At 39.3% G+C, this 19965-nt stretch overlaps 2 protein-coding genes across 9 annotated transcripts in view; both read right to left on the bottom strand.

Moving 5' to 3' along the window:
- RGPD4 (RANBP2 like and GRIP domain containing 4) overlaps nt 1-14239 on the bottom strand; it is a 33436-nt gene extending 19197 nt beyond the window's left edge. Inside the window, exons 1-19 of one of the 3 annotated variants that reach the window (XM_059839603.1) lie at nt 14070-14239; nt 11536-11603; nt 10888-10999; nt 9826-9978; nt 8734-8964; nt 8149-8294; nt 6572-6764; nt 5813-5903; nt 4775-4984; nt 4070-4248; nt 3809-3984; nt 3376-3499; nt 2874-3035; nt 2416-2553; nt 2183-2329; nt 1578-1760; nt 1412-1495; nt 776-911; nt 505-602 (exon numbers count right to left, since the gene is read on the bottom strand). In XM_059839603.1, the coding sequence (XP_059695586.1) occupies nt 505-602; nt 776-911; nt 1412-1495; nt 1578-1760; nt 2183-2329; nt 2416-2553; nt 2874-3035; nt 3376-3499; nt 3809-3984; nt 4070-4248; nt 4775-4984; nt 5813-5903; nt 6572-6764; nt 8149-8294; nt 8734-8964; nt 9826-9978; nt 10888-10999; nt 11536-11603; nt 14070-14144 (2706 nt within the window). In that variant the 5' untranslated portion in view covers nt 14145-14239. The remainder of the gene's footprint in view (nt 1-504; nt 603-775; nt 912-1411; nt 1496-1577; nt 1761-2182; nt 2330-2415; nt 2554-2873; nt 3036-3375; nt 3500-3808; nt 3985-4069; nt 4249-4774; nt 4985-5812; nt 5904-6571; nt 6765-8148; nt 8295-8733; nt 8965-9825; nt 9979-10887; nt 11000-11535; nt 11604-14069) is intronic. The other 2 variants (XM_059839602.1, XM_059839604.1) reach the window with 2 other exon arrangements.
- Nucleotides 14240-17784: 3545 nt separating this feature from the next.
- LIMS1 (LIM zinc finger domain containing 1) overlaps nt 17785-19965 on the bottom strand; it is a 69247-nt gene continuing 67066 nt past the window's right edge. For 5 of the 6 annotated variants that reach the window (XM_059839598.1, XM_059839597.1, XM_059839599.1 and 2 more), the window contains exon 10: nt 17785-19304. In XM_059839598.1, the coding sequence (XP_059695581.1) occupies nt 19190-19304 (115 nt within the window). In that variant the 3' untranslated portion in view covers nt 17785-19189. Of the gene's footprint in view, nt 19305-19702; nt 19878-19965 lie in introns of those variants that run through there. The other variant, XM_059839601.1, reaches the window with a different exon arrangement.

The raw sequence follows: 19965 nt of genomic DNA, 5'->3' as shown, positions 1-19965 counted from the left end.
AAAGCAGAAAACAAGTGCTCTGCTTATTATGGTAACAAAGAAGACACTGTACTGTGCTTAAGCCCAAGTAACATGTACTCTTAAAAGAAAGGCATGTTTTCAAGTTTAAACCTCATCCAGTTTTACCTTAGCTTAAAACTTGATGGGCATTTGAGGACAAACACTGAAAAGGGGGCACAATATGAGTGGGTTTTACATGAAAAAAAGCTTTGAAAACCCTATTTTCTTTTGCCACCCAATTAAGGGGGGAATAGTTAAGTGCTATCCTATATGCCTGTCGGAGAAATGTACACACATATAAAATATATTTTTCTAGCTTTTCCACCCAAACTCCATATCCCAGAAGTTAAGCAGAGAGACAAATTATAATTTTATCCCTAGCAGTTTAAGTTGACCAAATTCTGCATAAGGAACTGCAATTACATCCAGCTATGTAGAGAATCAAAACCAGTCAGTCATTTTCAGATCATTGGAAGCAATTTAAGGAAATAAATTTATTCTCACCTTTGCTGGTGTTACATTGGTTGCAGCAGTTCCCAGAAGATACTGAGAGTTATAGGCAGGTGACTGGCTGTAGAACACAGATGGGCCAGTGGTAGCAACTAAAAAGGAGCACCAGGAAAATAGTTAACACTTATCTTTTCTTGTTGTTGTTTTCTACATACTCTTCCCAGCAATCAGTTTTAACTGTGCATCATTAAAACATTTAGCATTATTTTCAAAAGTCTTACTTGATTTAGCTAAGCATATAGATAAAAATTCTGCAGCAACTTGCCTGTTAAAGGGGCTTCATGAAGATTTTGTGCTCTCTGATAACTGTCTGGTATTGCATCAGTTCCGTAGTTTTCAGCAGGCCACCGATGAGAAGCATTTGTGTTGGAATTATTAAGTTTCATTTCTTGCATTTCATTCTGTCAGGACAGGGTACCAAGCAAGAGTGTAAGTATTGATTGCTCAGGTATTTGTCAAAGAAAATATAAGGCACGATCTCCACCCTTTTGCTATTCAAAAGCATGTTCAATCCAAGGTATGGGGGTAATTTAAAAAAAAAAAAAAGTACCTGCCAGATCATGCAAGACATGCCCATGGAGTACAAAGTACTTCCATTGTGTTCTAGAGCCAGAACAAGCCAGTAAAAAAACCAGAACCAAGTGGATGAGAACCAAGCTGATAAAAGCAGAATTCTTTCTACATACAGAAAGAGTCCCTTAGATGGGTTGCCTTACCACTCCCATCCAAGCCCCAAAGAGGAGCTTTTAAGCAAGAGGATTTACTCTGGTATTTATTTTAGGCAGCTATTTACAGACAGTAATTCTAGGAACTGTAAGTTAGCCCATGCTCTTATCACTAGATCCTTACCACAACTAAAAGGCTAACAGTTCATTACTGAAAATGCTGACAGAATTTTTACCTTTAAAGCTTCCACTTGCTGACAAATCATTTGAAGTATAGATTTATGGTCTTCTGCCCACTGAGGGGGAGTTTTTGGAGAGAACTAGGAATAAAAAAGTTAATTGAGTCATTTGAATTTTTCTTACAAGATAACAATTCCCTGAAATAATAACTGGCTAACATACCTTATAGGTCTTAGTTGGCGAAAAAGAGAACTTGGTTGGTGACGGTGTGGAATGTTTCATTGCTGAATCTACAGTTCGTGACAGACCGTTTCTGAAGGCAAGACTTCCCTCTTCACAGTTCTCACCAAGTTCCTGGATCACTGTATCTAACACTTCTCTCACAGTTTCAAGAGACACTGGCAACTAGAGAGTTTTTTCAAACATGAGTCATGACTGCAATTTCTCAGAACAAGACAAACTACATTTAGAATTCTGGCTGAGCAATTCACAAGTCTTTTCATTACATAAACACTAAGGTTTTTTTCAGCAAAGGTCTTAACTTGCTAGGATTCACGTAAGTAAACAACTCACAAACTATTTTATTTTTTCAAACTATCAAACTAAAAGACAGTGGCAAAAGCTTTTTGTTTACACTAAAGCTTTCACCCCCAGGGTAGCCAGGATATCACATGATCTGGTAGGTTAGAGAAGTTACCCAGGATTTAACTTGCCTGAAAGTTTGGACTAAAAAAAAAGTACCTTGAATGCAAAGGATTTCATTTTTCAAACAGTAACCTAAGCTACTACATTCCTTGGAAGAATTTTTTAAAGCAAGAATGACTTACTTTCTCCGCAACTGACATATCTGAGGAGCTTTCCGCAATAATTTTCATTAGATAATATTTGGCTTTAAGAAGGTAAGTTTTATGCTCCTCATGTTCTTCTGGCAGCATGACATCATTTTCAATTTCTTCTGCTTTTCTTTGGAAAATCTGAAGAACAGAATGCAGAGTGAATAGTATCAGAAGGAAACTGAATAAAGAGAAGCACTTCTGGGGAATGCAACTTACAAACTTACCATGGCAAGATTCCAGTATGACACCACATTCTCAATAGCTTCAAATGCTATTAAAGCATCATCAGTTTTGCCATCAACTGCATCCAACATAGCAAATGCTATCTGTGCCTCTTCTTCATATGCTGCAACCTGAAAGACCTACAAATAAAGTGAATGAAAACTTATACTTAACAATGGAATGACAACCTTTTTTCCTGTAATGTGGGAAGAATTCTTTTTCAAGAAAGTTGGTACTGAGGGTGTTCAGTGCCTTCAAATCATAAATACCCTTTCAAAGGTAAGACCAAAGCTACAAGGAGAGAATCTTCCTCCTTTATAAAACACTATTACCAAATCTCACCTTTAAGAGTTTCACAGTAATAATAACACAGAACAGTACAATGTAGACAAAAATCCCACAACTTTGCTCATTTCTGACGCAGACCCTTCTCTTCAGCCTTGGCTCAAATGATCTGTACCTGAATGTCTACACTATGGAAGTGTTTGAAAAGAGGATCAGTAGGTTCAGAAATACTCCTCTTCTTTTTGATAGTTTCCAGCATAGGCAGAATTTTCTTCCAGTAGTAGACACTTCGTCCAATATATTCCTTCTGGTCATAGAAGGAGTTAAGGTTAATTCCCTAGTGAAGAAAAGGAAACAGATGCAGATGTTATTTCAACAAATGCAAGTCAAAATGCTACTCCTACATATCCTTCTCCTATTTTCTTTAGGAGTTCCAAAGTCCTTCTCTGACATTAAGCAGACTAGCTATGTTACGTAACATACATGTAGAAAATAATACTACAGTTTAAGACAAAAGTATTTCATAGTGACTAGAAAAATAAGCCTGCCTGATAAAATAATCAGCTGTTCTTAATAATACACATTCATCCCATCCCCCATCCCCTCAGTCTGTTCATAATTGATAAAATAAGAAAAACACTTTTGCTTCCATGTATTTAAAAATATTATCAGCTTACTGTTTTCTGCAAGCTTTTTGCCCAGTGTATGATTAATGCAGGTTGAAGGCCATGTTTGTCCAGTGTTCGCAGAGTACTTATGCCATGCTGTACAATAAGCCTCAGCTTTGCTGCTGTGCCTGGTCTGAATATAAGAAACATTCCTTGATTAGTATTTTGTAGCTTTGATCTGTTCACATACCATTCACTTGATGAATACAGCCTGCAGCTTTAGTCCTAATTTGCTTCTAGGTAAGAAATGCATTGTTAGAAATGAAAATTCCCTTTACAGACATCTTTCAAGCATATGAAGTCCCTACCACAAAAAAGATTAAATGTAAAATATAAGTAAAAAAAAATTAATTTTACAAGAATCTATAGGGATAATCCAAACTGCTATAGCAGATGCTCCCTAAAGGCTTGATCAAACATTTCCAAACTAAAAAAGCCTTACACTGATTTTCTCTGAAGAAGAGTACGAACAGCATCCCACCAGGATCTTTGCTTTTCAGTGTAGAGTAGTTTGCATATTGGCAATGGTAAAAATTGAGGCTGATGTGCACTGTAGTGTGAATTAAACTTCTCTTGCAGTTGTAAGTTGCTAGTGAATATCACTCCAAGCAGAAATACCTGTTTATAAAAAAATAAATTAAAGCTATTAACTACAAAAAACTTAATTTGTACTGTACTCTAAAGAGCTTGAAAGTTCACTTACTTCAAGGTCTAACAGGCAAATAGATTCAGGAGCATCTGTCTCAAGTCTTGATGTTTCTTGGGGCAAGTGAAAAAGCTGTTTTAACCATTTGCGCATGGGGGGTAAGACTGACATAGAGTTCCACTGCAAGCCAAGCCACACAAGATGCTGGAGACTGCCATTGTGCAATCGAATGGCACCTGTGCAAAAAACAAAGTTGGATGCAAATGTCAGCTTCCTGCAAGCCCTCAGTACTGCTATCTGATCAAAGCTGGGTTTCACATTGCACTCTGTCAGAGGAGCCAAAGATACTTTAAGACCAATGAGCATCAAGATTCCAGGTTTCACTTACAAAGGGTTACAAACTTAAGTACAGACAAACATACCAAGTTTATATAAGTGCTGAAAGCCATCAACCTCTTAAGCTTCTGAAGGGATGACTCTCATCATCTCCATTCTCAGCTTATTCAGTCCAATAGATAACTAATTTCAGCAAACCTATTTACTTCTCCAAAAATCCTTAAGGAATTACTGAAGAAGCACTTTATATTGCAATAAAGTAAACATCTTTCCTATGACATTAAGGCAACTTTGGACAGCTATTCCAGGTATTTGTCTTTTGTTGCAGTACAAGTATTTGTGTACCAATACCTCTTCCACAAGTATTTGCAGAAGAGGTTACAGTACACAAAACTGTATTGAGTTTCAGAAAGTAACACTTCTTACCAATATCATATTTGTGAAGTTCTATTTGCACTGGTGCTTGTGTACTGACATTTCCAATATCATCTGTGCCAATAAAAGACCTCTCTCTAGAAGCTCCACTCTCAAACAGGCTATCAAACAATGCAAATGAGCCGCTCTTGTTTGCAAATGATTCCACAATCTCTTTAAAGAAGTCTTGCTTGCCATGACTTAAGTTCAGCAGCATATGACCTAGGAAACAAACATATCACTTCACATAAATAAAGCAGTGAACACAAGGAAAGCAGTATTTGCTATGCTGGACTGCTCTTTGCTACTGAAGGCTGGATGGGAATCTGGATTTCCCCTTATGAAGCCTACAGACTGTTCAGGTATGTTCTCCCTGTAATTAGGTCAGTGTTTCAGCACATAGGCTTTCCAAGCTTTTAGTGACAACACCCCCAGAGAATTTGTACATGCAGTTCTTTATGAAAACAAAGCCCTCCTACCATGATTATTCTAAGGGCATTGCAAGTGACCTTATATCTGTAATACAAGCAGAATGAAATCCATTCTGAAGTAAATGAACCTGATGTCTGGCAGCTTCATCTGTTTTAATCTAGGCCCTGTAAGAATTTTGTAGACTGAAACACTGTCTACACTTGGCAGGAAAAAGAACAAAGCTGATGAACAAGTGAAAGGATGAAAAGATCAGGGAAACAAACTATTATTTTCTTTCCCTCTTGGGGCTAACAATACTTGCAAAATAGCATCAGCAGGCAGAAGCCAGTAGATTTCCAGTAGATTTAACTGACAATAAAAGCTAAATTCTACCTTAGTATGCTAGAAAGTCAAAAAGGAGGAAAAAACCCACCTACTATTAAAACAAGGAGAACACACTGTCTACCAGCAGCTTAAGAAGAGAAAAATAACTTTAGGTGTCAGAACCAAACTACTGTTTTGTTTTACATACGCAGTCAGAATTTATAAGGCTCTGCTATATATTGGAGTGATAATGTTACAAGATACACAAATGTGTTCTTTCACAAAAATGGAACTATGAAGCTATTTTTTTATTACCAGACTGGCTTTTTCGATCACAGGCCAACATTTCTAGCATATCTTGTCCGGTTTGATCCCCCTTTATGAGTTTTGACTTTGGTTTAGGAACCTGGTGAAGTAAGGAGAAAATTGTTACAGGTTTTTCACAGTAAGAGCAGGACATATAAATGAATCTTAGAAATTAGGAAAAAAGCTTAATTTTAGCATTAGAAAGCTAGAGGAAAACAGGCATTATTCATTCTGAAGGTACATATATTGGGTTATGGTTCTGTGTGGGATGGGCAAAGAGAGCAGAGAGCCCACCTAAAGTACACAGATGTCCAAGTATAGCTATTGAAAGTAACATTAAGCCTACACAAGAGCAAGTAATACCTGCAATGGTATAACAAGGACAGAAAAGGCAAAGAATTCATAAGGCAAAGAACCTTGATTTTTTTCAAGACTTTTTTAATTTAGAATTTTAATTATTTTAAATTTAACACTCAACATGTGTACATGTATTATGAAAAAGGAAATACACTAAAGGAAATAAATGCACTAATACTTTAGAATCAGGTTACTCTGGCAAGGGGAACAATTGAAGGTATACTTCTACTCTATTTGTGCCATTTGAAACTTTAAACAATTGTGACAGAGGAGGGTTTGGTGAGTGAGGACAGTTCTCCTTTAGATACACAAACACTAGTTCATCTCAGGAATACAGGAATTCAACACATGCACAGCTAGAAAATTTCAAGAAAAGCATCAACTGAAGGCTTAGACTGAAAAATCATTTACCTGAAAACTCAGGAGATAGCACAATGCTGCTAGTTCACACATAGCTCTCCACTGTGTCTCATTGTCTTGGGCCATTTTCAGCAGCAAAGCTCCAGCATGCATGTACAGCTGTCCTTTCATTTCCACATAGGTACGAGACAACTCATCAGCCGCACTCACATATGGTTTTACTGACTGAAGTGCACGATCAAAACTAAAATGCAGAGAAGACTAATTCTAAACAGAGTCCTGGTAAAAGCTATAGCTGATCTTGGTTCATGCTATTTAAGTGTGAATCGAGTAACTTCATGAGTCAATGCTAAGTACTGCTTCTATTGCTTAAACCCAAGTTACTAGAAAGTATAATCACCTCAAACTCCCAAATCTCTCAAGTTTACTTAAGTATTGCCTGGATACCTAGTCTTTTTATCACATTTTTGCACAGCTACTTTTAATACTATTGTCCTGAATCACATGGATAAACTTGTTCACTACTGCAGATTTAGAGACGTACAGAAGGTATTATTGATTCTGCCCTTTCTTTTCCTTATCATAAAGATTCAAAATACTGTTTAACAGGTTGTTCAAAAAAAGAAGGTACTACAGAAATTCTAGTGCCTTTAGATTACGATACATGCCCCACTCAGGAAAGGGCTTCCAGAAAACAGTTAAAGCAATTTTTCAATTACTGGACAAGACTATAATGGCCATTAGCATTGCCATGATCTGGAAATGTTTCAGACATGAACATCTCAAAACACTCTAATAAATCAGAAGCAGAAAACCCCATGTGGTCAATGTTAGAAGAGAAAAAAATAAAACATACGTGGGTATTAAGTATTGCTCATTCATTCTGTACTGCTTCAAATACTCATGCAAGATAAACAGACTCAAGAACACAATACAACAGCCATTATAGTACTGAGGAACAACAACAAATTAGTAAAAACAAGTAACAAATGAAAGATAATGGCAAGAAACTAACACAGATCTTAACTTATTGACTACAAACACTATTTCGTACTATTCTAGGTGCACCACAGACAGTAAGCCTTTAAGCCAGCTGTAACACCACCGGCTTTCTCTGAAGGAGACTCCTCTTGCTTCAGGTGGTTTCCTCCCTCCCCATTACACTATATACACAAAGTTCCTAATTACTCCAGTGTGCTGTGTTATTTAATAATAGAATGACTAGGACAAAGTTGACACACACACGAGGTAGTTTTGGCTTTTCTGTTTTACTGTTGCTTTGTTTGGTTTGGAGTTTTTTGGGCCAGGGTTTTTTTCCAATTGTCTGGGAAATCTGGATTAGTCAATTGCTAAAGTAGAGAACAACTTTTCTAAACAAAGGAAAAGAAGGTACAAAGACCCAGGATATAAATGAGTTTTCTCCATGGCTGTGTGCTGACCAGTCAAGCATCTGTCAAGATAGCTTGGGGTTCACACCCAGTAAGAAACACTCTTGGTGGTTGGTATAGAGAATCTCCTCTCCCATCCAAAAACAAGATAAGCTGTGAAACAGAAGCTTGGCAGATGTTATGTGACCCCAAAGAATTCTTAGAGGGCTTTTTCTTACTACAGAAAAGTTTAAACAGTACCTTTCAAGTGCCTCTCTGCATTCCTGAATATCTCTAGAAGAAAGTGTCAGTTTGACAAAGCTGGAATAGGCCAGCAGATGATCTTTCTTGATTGTTCTCCAGTTATTTTTATCATACTCCAAGTCTTGTAAAGATTCCAGATATTCCTAAAGAAGAAAGTTCATCACAGGATAAGGAACAGTCATCCTTCCATGAAGACAAGGGCAGTACTTCTCCAAAACACACTAGCAGCATATATTGCATAATCCAGTTTCACAGGTGAGACCTTAACATATTCTTCAGCAGCAAAGTTCCAGGGAACTACTTGCTTGAGCAATTTTATCCCTATTGGAACTGCTGTGCCTAACTCAGCTTTTGAAGTTAGAAACTCAATAGCTCTATAAAGTTTAATTTTAGGGAGAAAATTCCAATTTAAAAAAAAAAAACATACAAGAAGTATTTTGTAGTTCCACTGGTTTCAGCAGACTTGCATTTGAAGGAGTTAAATCCCTTGAGAAATAGCTGTCAGAATAAGGACACTAAGAGAAATAGACCAGGTAAAAAAGATATGGAAGACTACCACAGGATCAAAATATGATTAAACACCTCAAATGTCTCTACAACACAGGAACACCATTCCAAGCTTGACTGCAAAGGTATTCTCTTCTCTGCCTCCTGACAGTGGAGCACAGCATCCTTTAATCTGTTATTTGAACGATAGAGTGCAACTAGTCTGATGTTTATGTAGACATCATCTGGTCTTGCATAAAGTTCTGCTTGAATCAAGTCAAAAAGCTGATTCCACCCATCTTCACCTTTACAATCCAGTAACTGCTCCTGTTGAAACATGAAGGCAACATTTTAATATTTCATTTGCCACATCAGTCTTTTTAGCAACTACAGTACTAAGTATCATTCTTTCCTTCACTACATAGACTACATTGCTCTAGCTAGAGTACTCTTAATAGCTTTCAGGTATTACATGAAGTTTGATTACCTACTCAAATATTTTAAAATGTACGTGACTATCACAGAAGAAAAGGCCTCAGAAGAATTTGCCTCTTATCAAGAGAGAGGTGCTTCTCAATACATTTGGTTCAGTAATAGCAGACCATGCCATAGACTACCTTGCTTTAAAAAAAGCCAGACACCTTGAGACTTGAATGTGGCTGCTGCCCAAAATTACACAAAATTAAAAAGCTACACAAAATTAACATACCAGTGCAAAAGCGACATTGCATGGTGCAAAGTATTTACATGGTATTTGAGAATTACAGCATTTCTCACACTCTGCAGAAATGATCATAAAACAGATTTAAAAACGAAAAAAGCAGTGTAAAGCAAGAAAGTCTGAGTTCACAGATCAGCTACCTTCCCGCCAGTGACACAATGGAAAGAACAAATGACCCCTATCTAGTCTTCAACTTCTTGACTGTGATAAATAACAATTTTTTAGCATTTTGGAAGAAGATTAAACTTGAAACATTAGAAAGGGTATAAAAACATGCAGCTGCAGCTTCCTTTAAAACTGGACAAAAATGTCAGACTAGAAGGAGTGTAACATCTAATAGCTGTTTTAATATTAAAGATCCTAAAATAATTTAGCAAGAGTTTTGCTTGAGGTGACATGCAAAAGGCACTCCAGACAGGTGCTCAAAGCTTGTTCAAGTCTTTGAACAGAGGTAATTTTGAACTTACCTTCAACCTGTAAATAGCAGGGCTCCCAGGGAAGAGCTTAGCAGCTCTGTCAACCCAATATTTTGCTCTTCCATCAGTAATGTCATTATTGCATAGTAACTCTGCAATCTTCAATACAAGATCTTTCTGTGTTGGGTTCAACTCCACAGAACGCTATTTTTCCCCATGCAGACAGAAAAAAAAAAAAGGCAACTTTAACTTATGATCCACGTACAACAGGTAAGAGTTACACCCCCATAAACATACCCAGATATTCAAATCAGTTAAATCTATAAATACAGAGTATATAAGAAAAGCCTTTCTACATGCTACCACTAGTTTACAGCACCCAAACAGAACTGCTAAAATTGAGAAAAGCATAAGGAAAATAATGCAAACTATTTCCTCTGCATCAATCACTAGCTACTGCTATACACAAACAGCAGGACTATAATGACCTCTAGTCTAGCCAGGTGTAAAAACTTATTTTTAAAAATTAAGACACAGTTTAAGAAGTGTGATAGCACTTCATACATAGAGTTCTATTGGCCAGACTTCTGAGCACATCTTTCTCTCTGAAACCAGAACAATGGCAACCCGACTGGAAATCTGACATTTATATGCTTGCCTTATCAAAATTAGATTTGCCCCTCCCCTCTGCACCTGCCCTCTTCTAAACCAACCAACCAAAAAAAAAAAAAAATCACCAGTAAACCTACAGTCTTCTAGCAGCACTAAACTCCAGTTGTCATCACAGTTTGCATTACAGGATTCTATGACAGTAGTCCAAGAGGCTATGCAGGACTTGGGGAGAATTTAACAGCAGGTAGCAGAAAGATCAAGGCCAGAAGAAAGAACAAAGAAGCAACTTCAAAATGCACAACAGAAGCAAGCGATACCAAGTGAAGAATACTCTCTGCAGTGCTTCACGTGCTTTCCATTGTCAAATGTGTATGACAGTTTTCCCAGGAGCATGTTTTCTTCTATGGCTTTGAGAATGTTCAGCCACAGAAGGGTTTTAGAAGTCCTTTTATAAAAGAATAAAGCAGAACACTAGGGGTTGTAGCTGAATGTAGTACTTACCTTGTAACACCCAAAAGCTTTTTCTATGTTATCCTCAGCTTCATAAATTTGTCCAAGAAATCTGTGTGCTTTGGGATCTCTCTCTTGAACATTGAGGTATGTAGATATATATCTATGAAGGGGAAAAAACTCTGTTACTCAACCAGTACTTTTCACTAACACTCTCCCTCCCATCCAAGCTCTAATGGCAACTTTATCTGCCACACAGGACACACAGACATATTTTGTTCTAGATGCTTTGGCCAGACCACAGAAGTACAGACATGTTTTGTTCCAGACACTTTTGTCAGGACCTTTAAGTAAGCAGCAATATGGTTTATACCTGTACAAACGCTACTTACTCACCAGCCAGTATTTCTGTTGATTGAAATAACAAAAGCAGGAATTGGTAGAAATGGTAAGAACTACTTAATACAATGAGCAAAAAACAAGCCAATTCAACCAGGTAGGTTTTTTCAGTACCACACAGCTTATCTTCTTTTAAGTTATTATTTTACAAAAATCTAAATAGCACTCAATGTCCACACTGACTGCTAGCTTAAAGCAGCATGATAGTCATCTTGGTTTTTCTGGTCTACTTCATAAAAACAAAGCTTTTCTTTTACATTTAGAGAACAAAAAAAACAAATGTCCATCAATGCATGTTACCTTTTAGCAAGTTCATATTCTTTAATTTCAAAATACAGCTTAGCAAAGAGGAATCCTTTCATCGATTTCTGAAGGAGAAAAACCACGACAAACACACTTTAGACATTAGGTACTTCAAAAGTAAATCCCTAACGAGTGACCTTTCTTTTCAGCCATGCCTAATACTCAAATGACTCAATTTGATGATTCATTATCAGCTCAAAGCCACCCATCATAAATAAGGGTTTGTTTCTGAAAGATGTAGTTTTAAGAATTAAAAGAATAAAAGTTTTTGCTATAAAAAGGTTACTAGGAAGATAGGGAATACAAGAGAACAAAACAAAAGCCTGTATATACGTGGTATTCATACATCACTCATTAACGAGTGGAAGAATAGTGTAATCTACATTTAGTTTATTGCTGTGCAATGTAGCAAGGAAAAAAGATATTCCACAAATCAAGAAAGATCTGCCACTTAGCCCTACTGTAGTGTACTGTCATTAGATGCTACTATTTAAGTATGCTTGAGGAAAAAGCAACTTTTGCTTAAGTCACTCTCCGTTTGGGTAAGAAGTGCATTTATGCAGTAGTTGATTTTTGACTAAAACAACTTTAACATACACACCCTAGGAGCAAGATGTGAAACAATTTTCCTTTTACAAGACAGTAACAAAGAAGCCAAGGTGGCAGAAGCATGATCAGGAGGAAAAGTGAAAGCAGCAGCTTAAAGAACTGAGTTACAAGTAGAAAGGTACAAGTAAATCACACAAATTTAAAGCTTGAGTTCTCCATATCAGTTCAAAAACAATTTTGCTTTTGAACAAAGAAATACTGGAGCTAGCTACATCTATGATTCCAAACAAGTGTGTATATTTTGAATGCACTTGAATTATATGTCTGTCTCCCTTTCTCAACACTGTTACTCCAGCAAAATTTTAAGAAGCAGTTAAAAATGAAAGCAGGCCTCCTAGGACACCTCAAGTTTCCAGACTGTATTTTTGAAGCCTGCTATAAAAGGGAAACACTGAAGCATGTCAGAGTGGAGCTGCATTTCACATCTTCTTTTAAATACAGATGAAAGGAAACCTCAATATAAATGCTTTGCAGCCTTATAAGCACCCCCTCCTAAAATCAACACAACAGGAAAATAAGTAATATTTTCCACCAGTGACTGTGCTTATACAATTAGTTGTAAGCATTACTTACTAAAAAAAACCCAAAAACCTAAACAAGTAAATGTGCACCAGCTGGTCTTAAGCACAACAGGAGAGGATTTATTTTGCTGTTGAGCTCAGTAGGAACACCAAAGCAATTAAAAAGCACCTATGATTCTGAGAGCAATGCCCTCGACAATGGCTGCCCTAAACAGCACCCAAAGCAATTAAGCCACAGAACAACTCTGTAGCTGTTAGGAAAGAGATACAAATAATGATGATGTACACAAGGCCCGCACAAAGGCCCGACTGCATAGTAGTGAGCATGGATGCATTCACACTACACAACATAGTGCTGAACATTCTAACTTAAAAAAAAAAAAATCAATTCAAGAGCAGAACAGGATCTTTCAGGATTAAACAGCTCCCATGAATTGCATCAGACTGCTCACTGAGATCCTTTACCACATACAATGAGAAACGGTAACAAGTTATGCAGAGGTCCTCATCCTTCTAGCCAGTTACTAAAATACAACAGAAAGATTTTTTTTTTTCCCAGTTCCTCCTCTCCTAATACTACTACAAAGATAAGAAGATTAATGACACAACACAAAAGAAAACTGAAAGTGCTTCACGTGTTCCTTGGTTAGATTCTTCTGAAAAAATGAAACCCGGGAATCTTTTTCTGAGAAACGAAACTCGTGAAACACAGGAACTAAACTCTTACAAAACTGAAGAAGTCTGTTCTCAGAGAACAGACTAGGGCTTACCAGTTGTAAATTACAGGTGCACAGCTCCAATAAACCACTGCTCCCAGTTAGGGAAAGCACCTCCAGTACACCAAATACCTTGGCCCTTCCTCAGCTACCCCCACCTCACCGGGTTTACAGACACCCTGAGTAATTACGCGCTGAGAAACACTCCCAAAGACACCTTAACTCACAGAACTTCAGAATAGTCAGGAATGGAAGAGACCTGTGGGAATCATTTAGTCCGACACCCTGCCATGGCTCAGTCACCTAGGGCACGGGATACAGGCGCGTCCAGGTGGGGTTTGAGTATCTCCAGAAAAACATCCCTCCAGAGAGCGATCCTTTTTCCTCTTACCGCCAAGGACGCCAAGCAGACCAAGTCCCTAAATCGAGGCGCCGGGCTCGGCGCCTGGAGCCCGCAGAGAGCAGCCGCCCCCAGCCCGGGAGCGCAGGGACAGCGAGCGCAGCCGCTCCCCGGCCCGGCGGCAGCGAGGCCTCCCCGCGGCGCGGGGGCCGGCGGTCCTTCAGGACGCGCGGCAGGGCCTCCAGCGCCCCACGCGGGGCGGGAAGGGGCCCCGCACCGGCCGCACGGAGCGGCCGCAGCGCCGCCCGGGCCCGGCGGGGACGGGCAACGCGAGGCCGTGCTCACCTCTCTGGGGGACGGCGCCGCGGCCTGCAAGGAGGCGACGTAGCGCTCCACCTCGGGCTTCGTCCGCCTCATCATGGCGCCGCCGCGGCGGCGGGGACCGCGCCCGGCCTCTGTCGCGGCGGAACGCGCCTTCCCGGCCGGCCCGGCGGCCCTGGCCCGGCGCCTGGGGAGGGGAAGGCGGAGGGAAGGAGGAAGGAAGCGCAGGAGCGACGCGGCCGCCGCGCGTTACGCAAGTTCCCGCTCAGCCGCACGGCGCGCGCAGCCCCGGTGCGCGCCGCCTCCCGCCCCCATATCAACGGCCGGGGGCGGGAGCTGGCAGGGTCTGCGCATGCGCACACTGGGGGTGGCAGGGGTAGAAAATGTGTCTTGGGAAACTGGGAAACGAAATGTTAGCATTTTCTCATCTAAAACTACAATAAACTCACCTCAGTAATGTATTAAGAAACGATATGGTGATAATATATTTATCACCTAAATAATATACTTTATATCTGTGCATATATATTTATTTATTTATATTTTTATATTTTTATATTTTTATATATATGTGTATATATATAAAAATATACATACATACATACATACTTAGGTAACAAATTTTCCCTAAAGCTAAGTAACTGTTCTTGCGGCCCTACCATAAGAATGACTTGAGGATGTAGAACTGTTGGAGCAAGTCCAGAGGAGAGACACGAAGTTGCTAAGGGGACTGGAGCATCTCCCCTTCAAACACAGGGTGAGGGCTGGGGAGCTTGGAGAAGAGAAGGTTCCGGGAAAACCTCATGGCAACCTTCCAGTATCTGAGGGACCTACAGGGAAGCAGGAGAGGGATTTGTCTGGAGCTGTAGTGATAGGACAAGGAGTAATGGGTACAATTAAAAGAGGGGCAGTTTAGGTTGGATACACTGAAGAAATTATTCACTGTGATGGCAGCACAGGCTGCCCAGAGAGGCTGTGGGTGCCCCATGCCAGGCAGTTTTCGAGGCTGGGCTGGATGGAGTTCTGAGCAATCTGGCCTAGTGGGAAGTGTCCCCCATTAAAGACTAAATCTTTAAGGTCCCTTCCAAGCTGTAATATTCTAGGATTATATACTTCATAGTTCAGAGCAACTATAAATTGAATCTGTAATCATAAGGGCCTTCTTACTGAGATCCAATGTTCTAGAAAATGAGTCTCCAAATATTGTAGCAGCTGTGGTGAGAAACCTTCTTCCAGGCACTGTGGATAGTATATTTAAACAATTAAGCTCTAAAACACAGCTGGGAACATCGACTAAAAGATGGACCAGCAACCCTCAAGGCAGGACAGACCTGCAAGTTGTAGTTTTACAGGTCTGGTGGCTCGAGGATGAGCCCTGTGGTGAAATTCCCAGCAGGAAGCCTCAGACTCTACTCACTGGAATTAGCCATCTTTCCTGCCAGTTCAGATGCTTTGCTCAAAATGAGGCCACTGGGCCATGTCTCTGAAGAAGTGTAATTAAAAATTTCTCCAGTTCTCAATCTCAAACAACACATTGACAGTCACAGGATTCCTGGTACACCTAAAACATACTGACAGCCCCACAGCTCTTACCCTCTTTGCAGGGAAAATAAGGAAACATAGCTAACTTTTCTTTAAGACCAGCAACATCCATGTAAGACCCTGACTGAAAGAATTAATTTTCTCTTTTATTCTTTCTTCTATAATGGTTCTTTATTTAGACATTGGATTTAATTCCACAATTTTTTTTCTCTGTACTTTTTATGGTGTGCCTGCAGCTGGGATTATCAAACAATTTATTATCTGCACCTGCCAGGCTGAGTAATGGAAGTGTTGGTGGTGGTGGTGCAGAGGAGAACATCAGAGTTTTCTTGACTCACTGGAGAATATTACTGCACTTCAGCTGATGGGGAGGCATGGGAAATTGCCTTGATATGACCAGGTCCAGTACTTTGGCACTGGTCACTGTCTCACCCAGCGCTGTAGAAGTGGCACTCCCTGTGTTGTCCCTGGTGGTCGCAGCAGCGGGCAGAACAGCACTGTCTTGAGAGCTGTCCCTGCAACCTGGCCGTGCTCTTTGGAACAGGGCACAGGACGTGCCACTGCCGGCGGCAGACAGGCTCTGGGCTCAGCTTTTCCCCCTACAGCGACATCCACTGGGCTTTCTGGAGGCTCCCTGCTTGTCAGCCTGGCCAGGCTTTCTAAAGGAACCTCTCTTGCCCGTGCATTCATCTGTGCAGCAGAAAAGGACAAAGCTTCTGAGGCATCCATTCCCAAATCCCAGGCTCACGGATTCCTCGACAGACCTTACAGGGGTCATGGGTAGTGAAACAGTACTAGGCTCTGCATCTTTTAGGAAAGTATGTGCAGCTACTCAAATATTTATAATCCTTCAGGCCAGGAAATGAGCTTCAACAACAGACATGTGATTGTCCAGGCTGCCTAAGTGCTACCTTGCTCTCTGGCTCTGCTTTGCAACTGCTATAAACTAATCCTCTTCATGACCATGTGCAGGGGTATTATACCAATGACAGTTCATGACGAAGTTCCCAAGAGAGCAGTATGGATTTGGGGAACACTCCACTTGAGATAGGACTCAGGTAATAATATTTTCACCATGAGGGTGATGAAGCACTGGAACATCCACAAAGCCCTGTGAAATCTCCTTGCATGGTGATGTTCATAGTTTGGCCAAGCAAGTCCTTCTGTACTGATGCAACTCTGAAGTTAGACCCATTCTGAGCAGATGGCTGAGCTAGCTGATCTCTAGTGGTCCCTTCCATCCAACATTTTTCTATTATTTCATCAGGCCTTGAACCCTGAAGTACCCTCAGACGCTTTGAGTGCTATGTCCTGGGGTCTGACATACACACACTAGAGTTCATGAAACAGAAGGTGCTGCCTTCACAGTGTTCACCATCAGGAACTTGGAAATGGAAAAACCCAGCCTGTGCCAGGCCCCAGGGGCCACCAGAGTGCAGAGGAAATCTGAGGCCACTGGGCTGCAGATGGATGTACCTCTGAGCAATGTGGATATGAGCCAGGTTTTGGCATTCAGCTTTGGGGCTAGGGACCCTTCCAACTCTGAGCAGTAAGGCTGGGCACAAGCTGAAGGAGGAGATGTACAGTCAGTATAACATGAAAACCTGGAAGTCAGTTATAACTTCAGGAGGAAGCAAGAGCGTGTGTGGTCTACTGAATCCATGGCACAGACTAAAATTCCAACAGAGCTACTGTGCTAGTTAAGTAAACAATTTTTGAGGACATTTTAAGCTTGTATAGTCTTCAACAGGGTCAGGGACTGACTACATTTATGAATGTTATGGCATTCAATAATTATGTAGGATAAAATAGCCAAAAAATACCCTGCCTAGCAATAAACTGGAACTTTGGGGTGACATTTTCATTACAGGGAAAACAGGAGAGAAAAAGTTAACAGGAGGGTGTATGTTTTACACTCAGATGAGATACCTTCTTTAGGAAAACCTAGTGACTGTGCCAATTGAAAAAATATCCAGAAGAATCAAGCTATTCCTTATGAAACAAACTGTGGTTGCTTTTATGAACCTTAGAACTACATACAGACATACGCCTTTAGGAAAGGCATATGTCTCCTTTAAATCAAGGTAATAAGGAAGTATTACATAGTATTTACATAGTCACAGGTAAAAGCTCAGGGATCCAAGAGAGCCTTACTACTTTCCCACCCATCTCAAGCATTTATTTCAGAGAGGCAATACAAGGTTTAATAACATGGCCTTTATTGATGACACAGGAAAGCAGATGTTTTAAAGTAACTAATTTTTCATAAACAGGAAAGAAAATTTTACTTCCTGTAACATAATTACCTAAAATCTGTTTAAGTCACTAATGTATAAAAATAATAAAAAAAAAAGTTTGCATACTTCGTACCATCAAGAAGACCTAAGTAGCTATATTTTCTATAAGAAAGGGAAAACCAAAACAAATTTGCATGGATATAACTCAATAGTATAAAACAATTAAATGTATGTTATAAGGAATTTTTATTATTTGTAAGCTCAGTCCTTGAGGATGGCTAAAGAAGTAGATCCTAGCAGGATCAAACCTTGCATATTTACACACAGATGTGTAAAGGTAATATTGCCAGTTAATTGAAATACGCATTTTCAGTATTGTTCTGAAAATCAATGAAGTCTAGAAGCTAGATTTTAAATGCAGATGTTCACATTTCAAATAAAGTACTTCTTGCATCCTGTATAATTAAGGCAAAGTATGTTATCTTTTGAAAATACCTTCTATAATAGTTTCTGCATAAAAATATGAAATAAAATATAAAACTATATATATTTAATAGTTATGTATGGTCCAGCAGAATAAGGCACAAAAAGTAAATAGAATGCAAAAGCATATATAGAAGTTAATGTGTTATTTTAAGTGGAATATAGCAAAATTCAAGTAGTTCTGAGTATGCTCATTTCTTGCAATAGGAATACATTTTTTTATATAAGTATCTCATGCTAAGCCTGATGTAGAAACATTCCTCATGTAAATATAATCTATCATGTTTATAATTTTATGTATGTCATTTGTACAGTGGCTGTATTTAGAAATCTGATAGTTTTCAAACCATCTGAAACAAGGCTCTGTAATGAGGTGACTTGGCCAGAACTCCAAGTATGAATTTTTCCATGAGGCAAAGTGTACTGGTTTCCTGCCCAAATCACTTGAGCTGGGTGAGTTTTGTCTGCATGCTTAATATGAAGGTTAATATTTTCACTAACATAAATGACAATACACATCCCTAAAGTTGGGCACCTTTGCAAAGTTTGTTTTCACAGGTGGTGTTCACAAGCAAATTTTCTCTCTCCACAGAGAATTCCACAGAGAATTAGTGTACAGAATGGGCCACCTGCATCAGTACAATGGCATTATTGGTCAGAAACCTTTCAGGTAAGCTGGTATTAATTTTGGAAGTATGGTTTGTTTGTCAACAACTAAGCATACATATATAGAGAACAGAGAATCTTAATATATTTTGGATTGATAGAAGGCATGCATCAGCATCTGTTGTCTGACTGCAGCCTCAAAGCAGCAACTCCCCCCTACCCCACAAGTAGTATCTATAATATTTTCACAAAGAAAGAGGAGAGCAGATGAAGTCTTTACTTCCTTCCCAAAGTTTCAGCTAATTTCTTCAGTCTTTTCTTCAGCTCTAGAGGAAACTTCTCGTAACATTTTTTGCAGACAGGCTTCATATCAAACTCAACAAATTTATTCCTAAAACAACAAAAGCAAAAGAAACGGACAAAGTTTTAGCAGATGAGATAGTGAAAAAAGAATTAAAAAAAAAATCTCCTATTAAATGTGCACAAGCAAAAAATTAACCCCGCTATTTATACAAATACATTAAGTTATAGGTTCTACACACTGCAGACAGTGATTACAATACGCTGTTGAGCAAGTTATGCAGATTTTACCCAAAAGCTCATATTTATTAACCGTGTAATTTAGAAAGCCTTTCAAATCTAATTGTAGACTAAACATAAGATAATGGAATAATAAGTTAGTATTTCAAGTTGCAGCTGCGTGAAAGATGTTTTGGTTTTGACTGCCATAACTTCATGCAAAAGTGCAAAAAAAACCATCCTTAGGACTAACCACAGAAGAAAGGAGCAGAGGTGGCGGTGAGAAGGAAAGGAAGTTTACAAACAGATTGGCTTTTTCTTTTTCTGCTTCTCTTTATCCTTTGCATCACGTTCCCGTTTGGCAAGTCGTCGCTTAAATTCATCTGGCATTTTCTCATAACAGTGTTTGCAGACAGGTTTTAGATCAATTTCAACAAACTTATCCCTTTAGAGTTAAACAAGAAAAAATAAAGGATGGAAAAGAAGAGGAGTTAGGAAGACTAACTGAAGGAAGACCTGAAGAGACAGCAGAA

Source organism: Haemorhous mexicanus, chromosome 2 (genome assembly GCF_027477595.1).
Source record: "Haemorhous mexicanus isolate bHaeMex1 chromosome 2, bHaeMex1.pri, whole genome shotgun sequence".
Taxonomy (NCBI): Eukaryota; Metazoa; Chordata; class Aves; order Passeriformes; family Fringillidae; genus Haemorhous; species Haemorhous mexicanus.
This window is presented reverse-complemented; position numbering and strand designations above follow the sequence as displayed.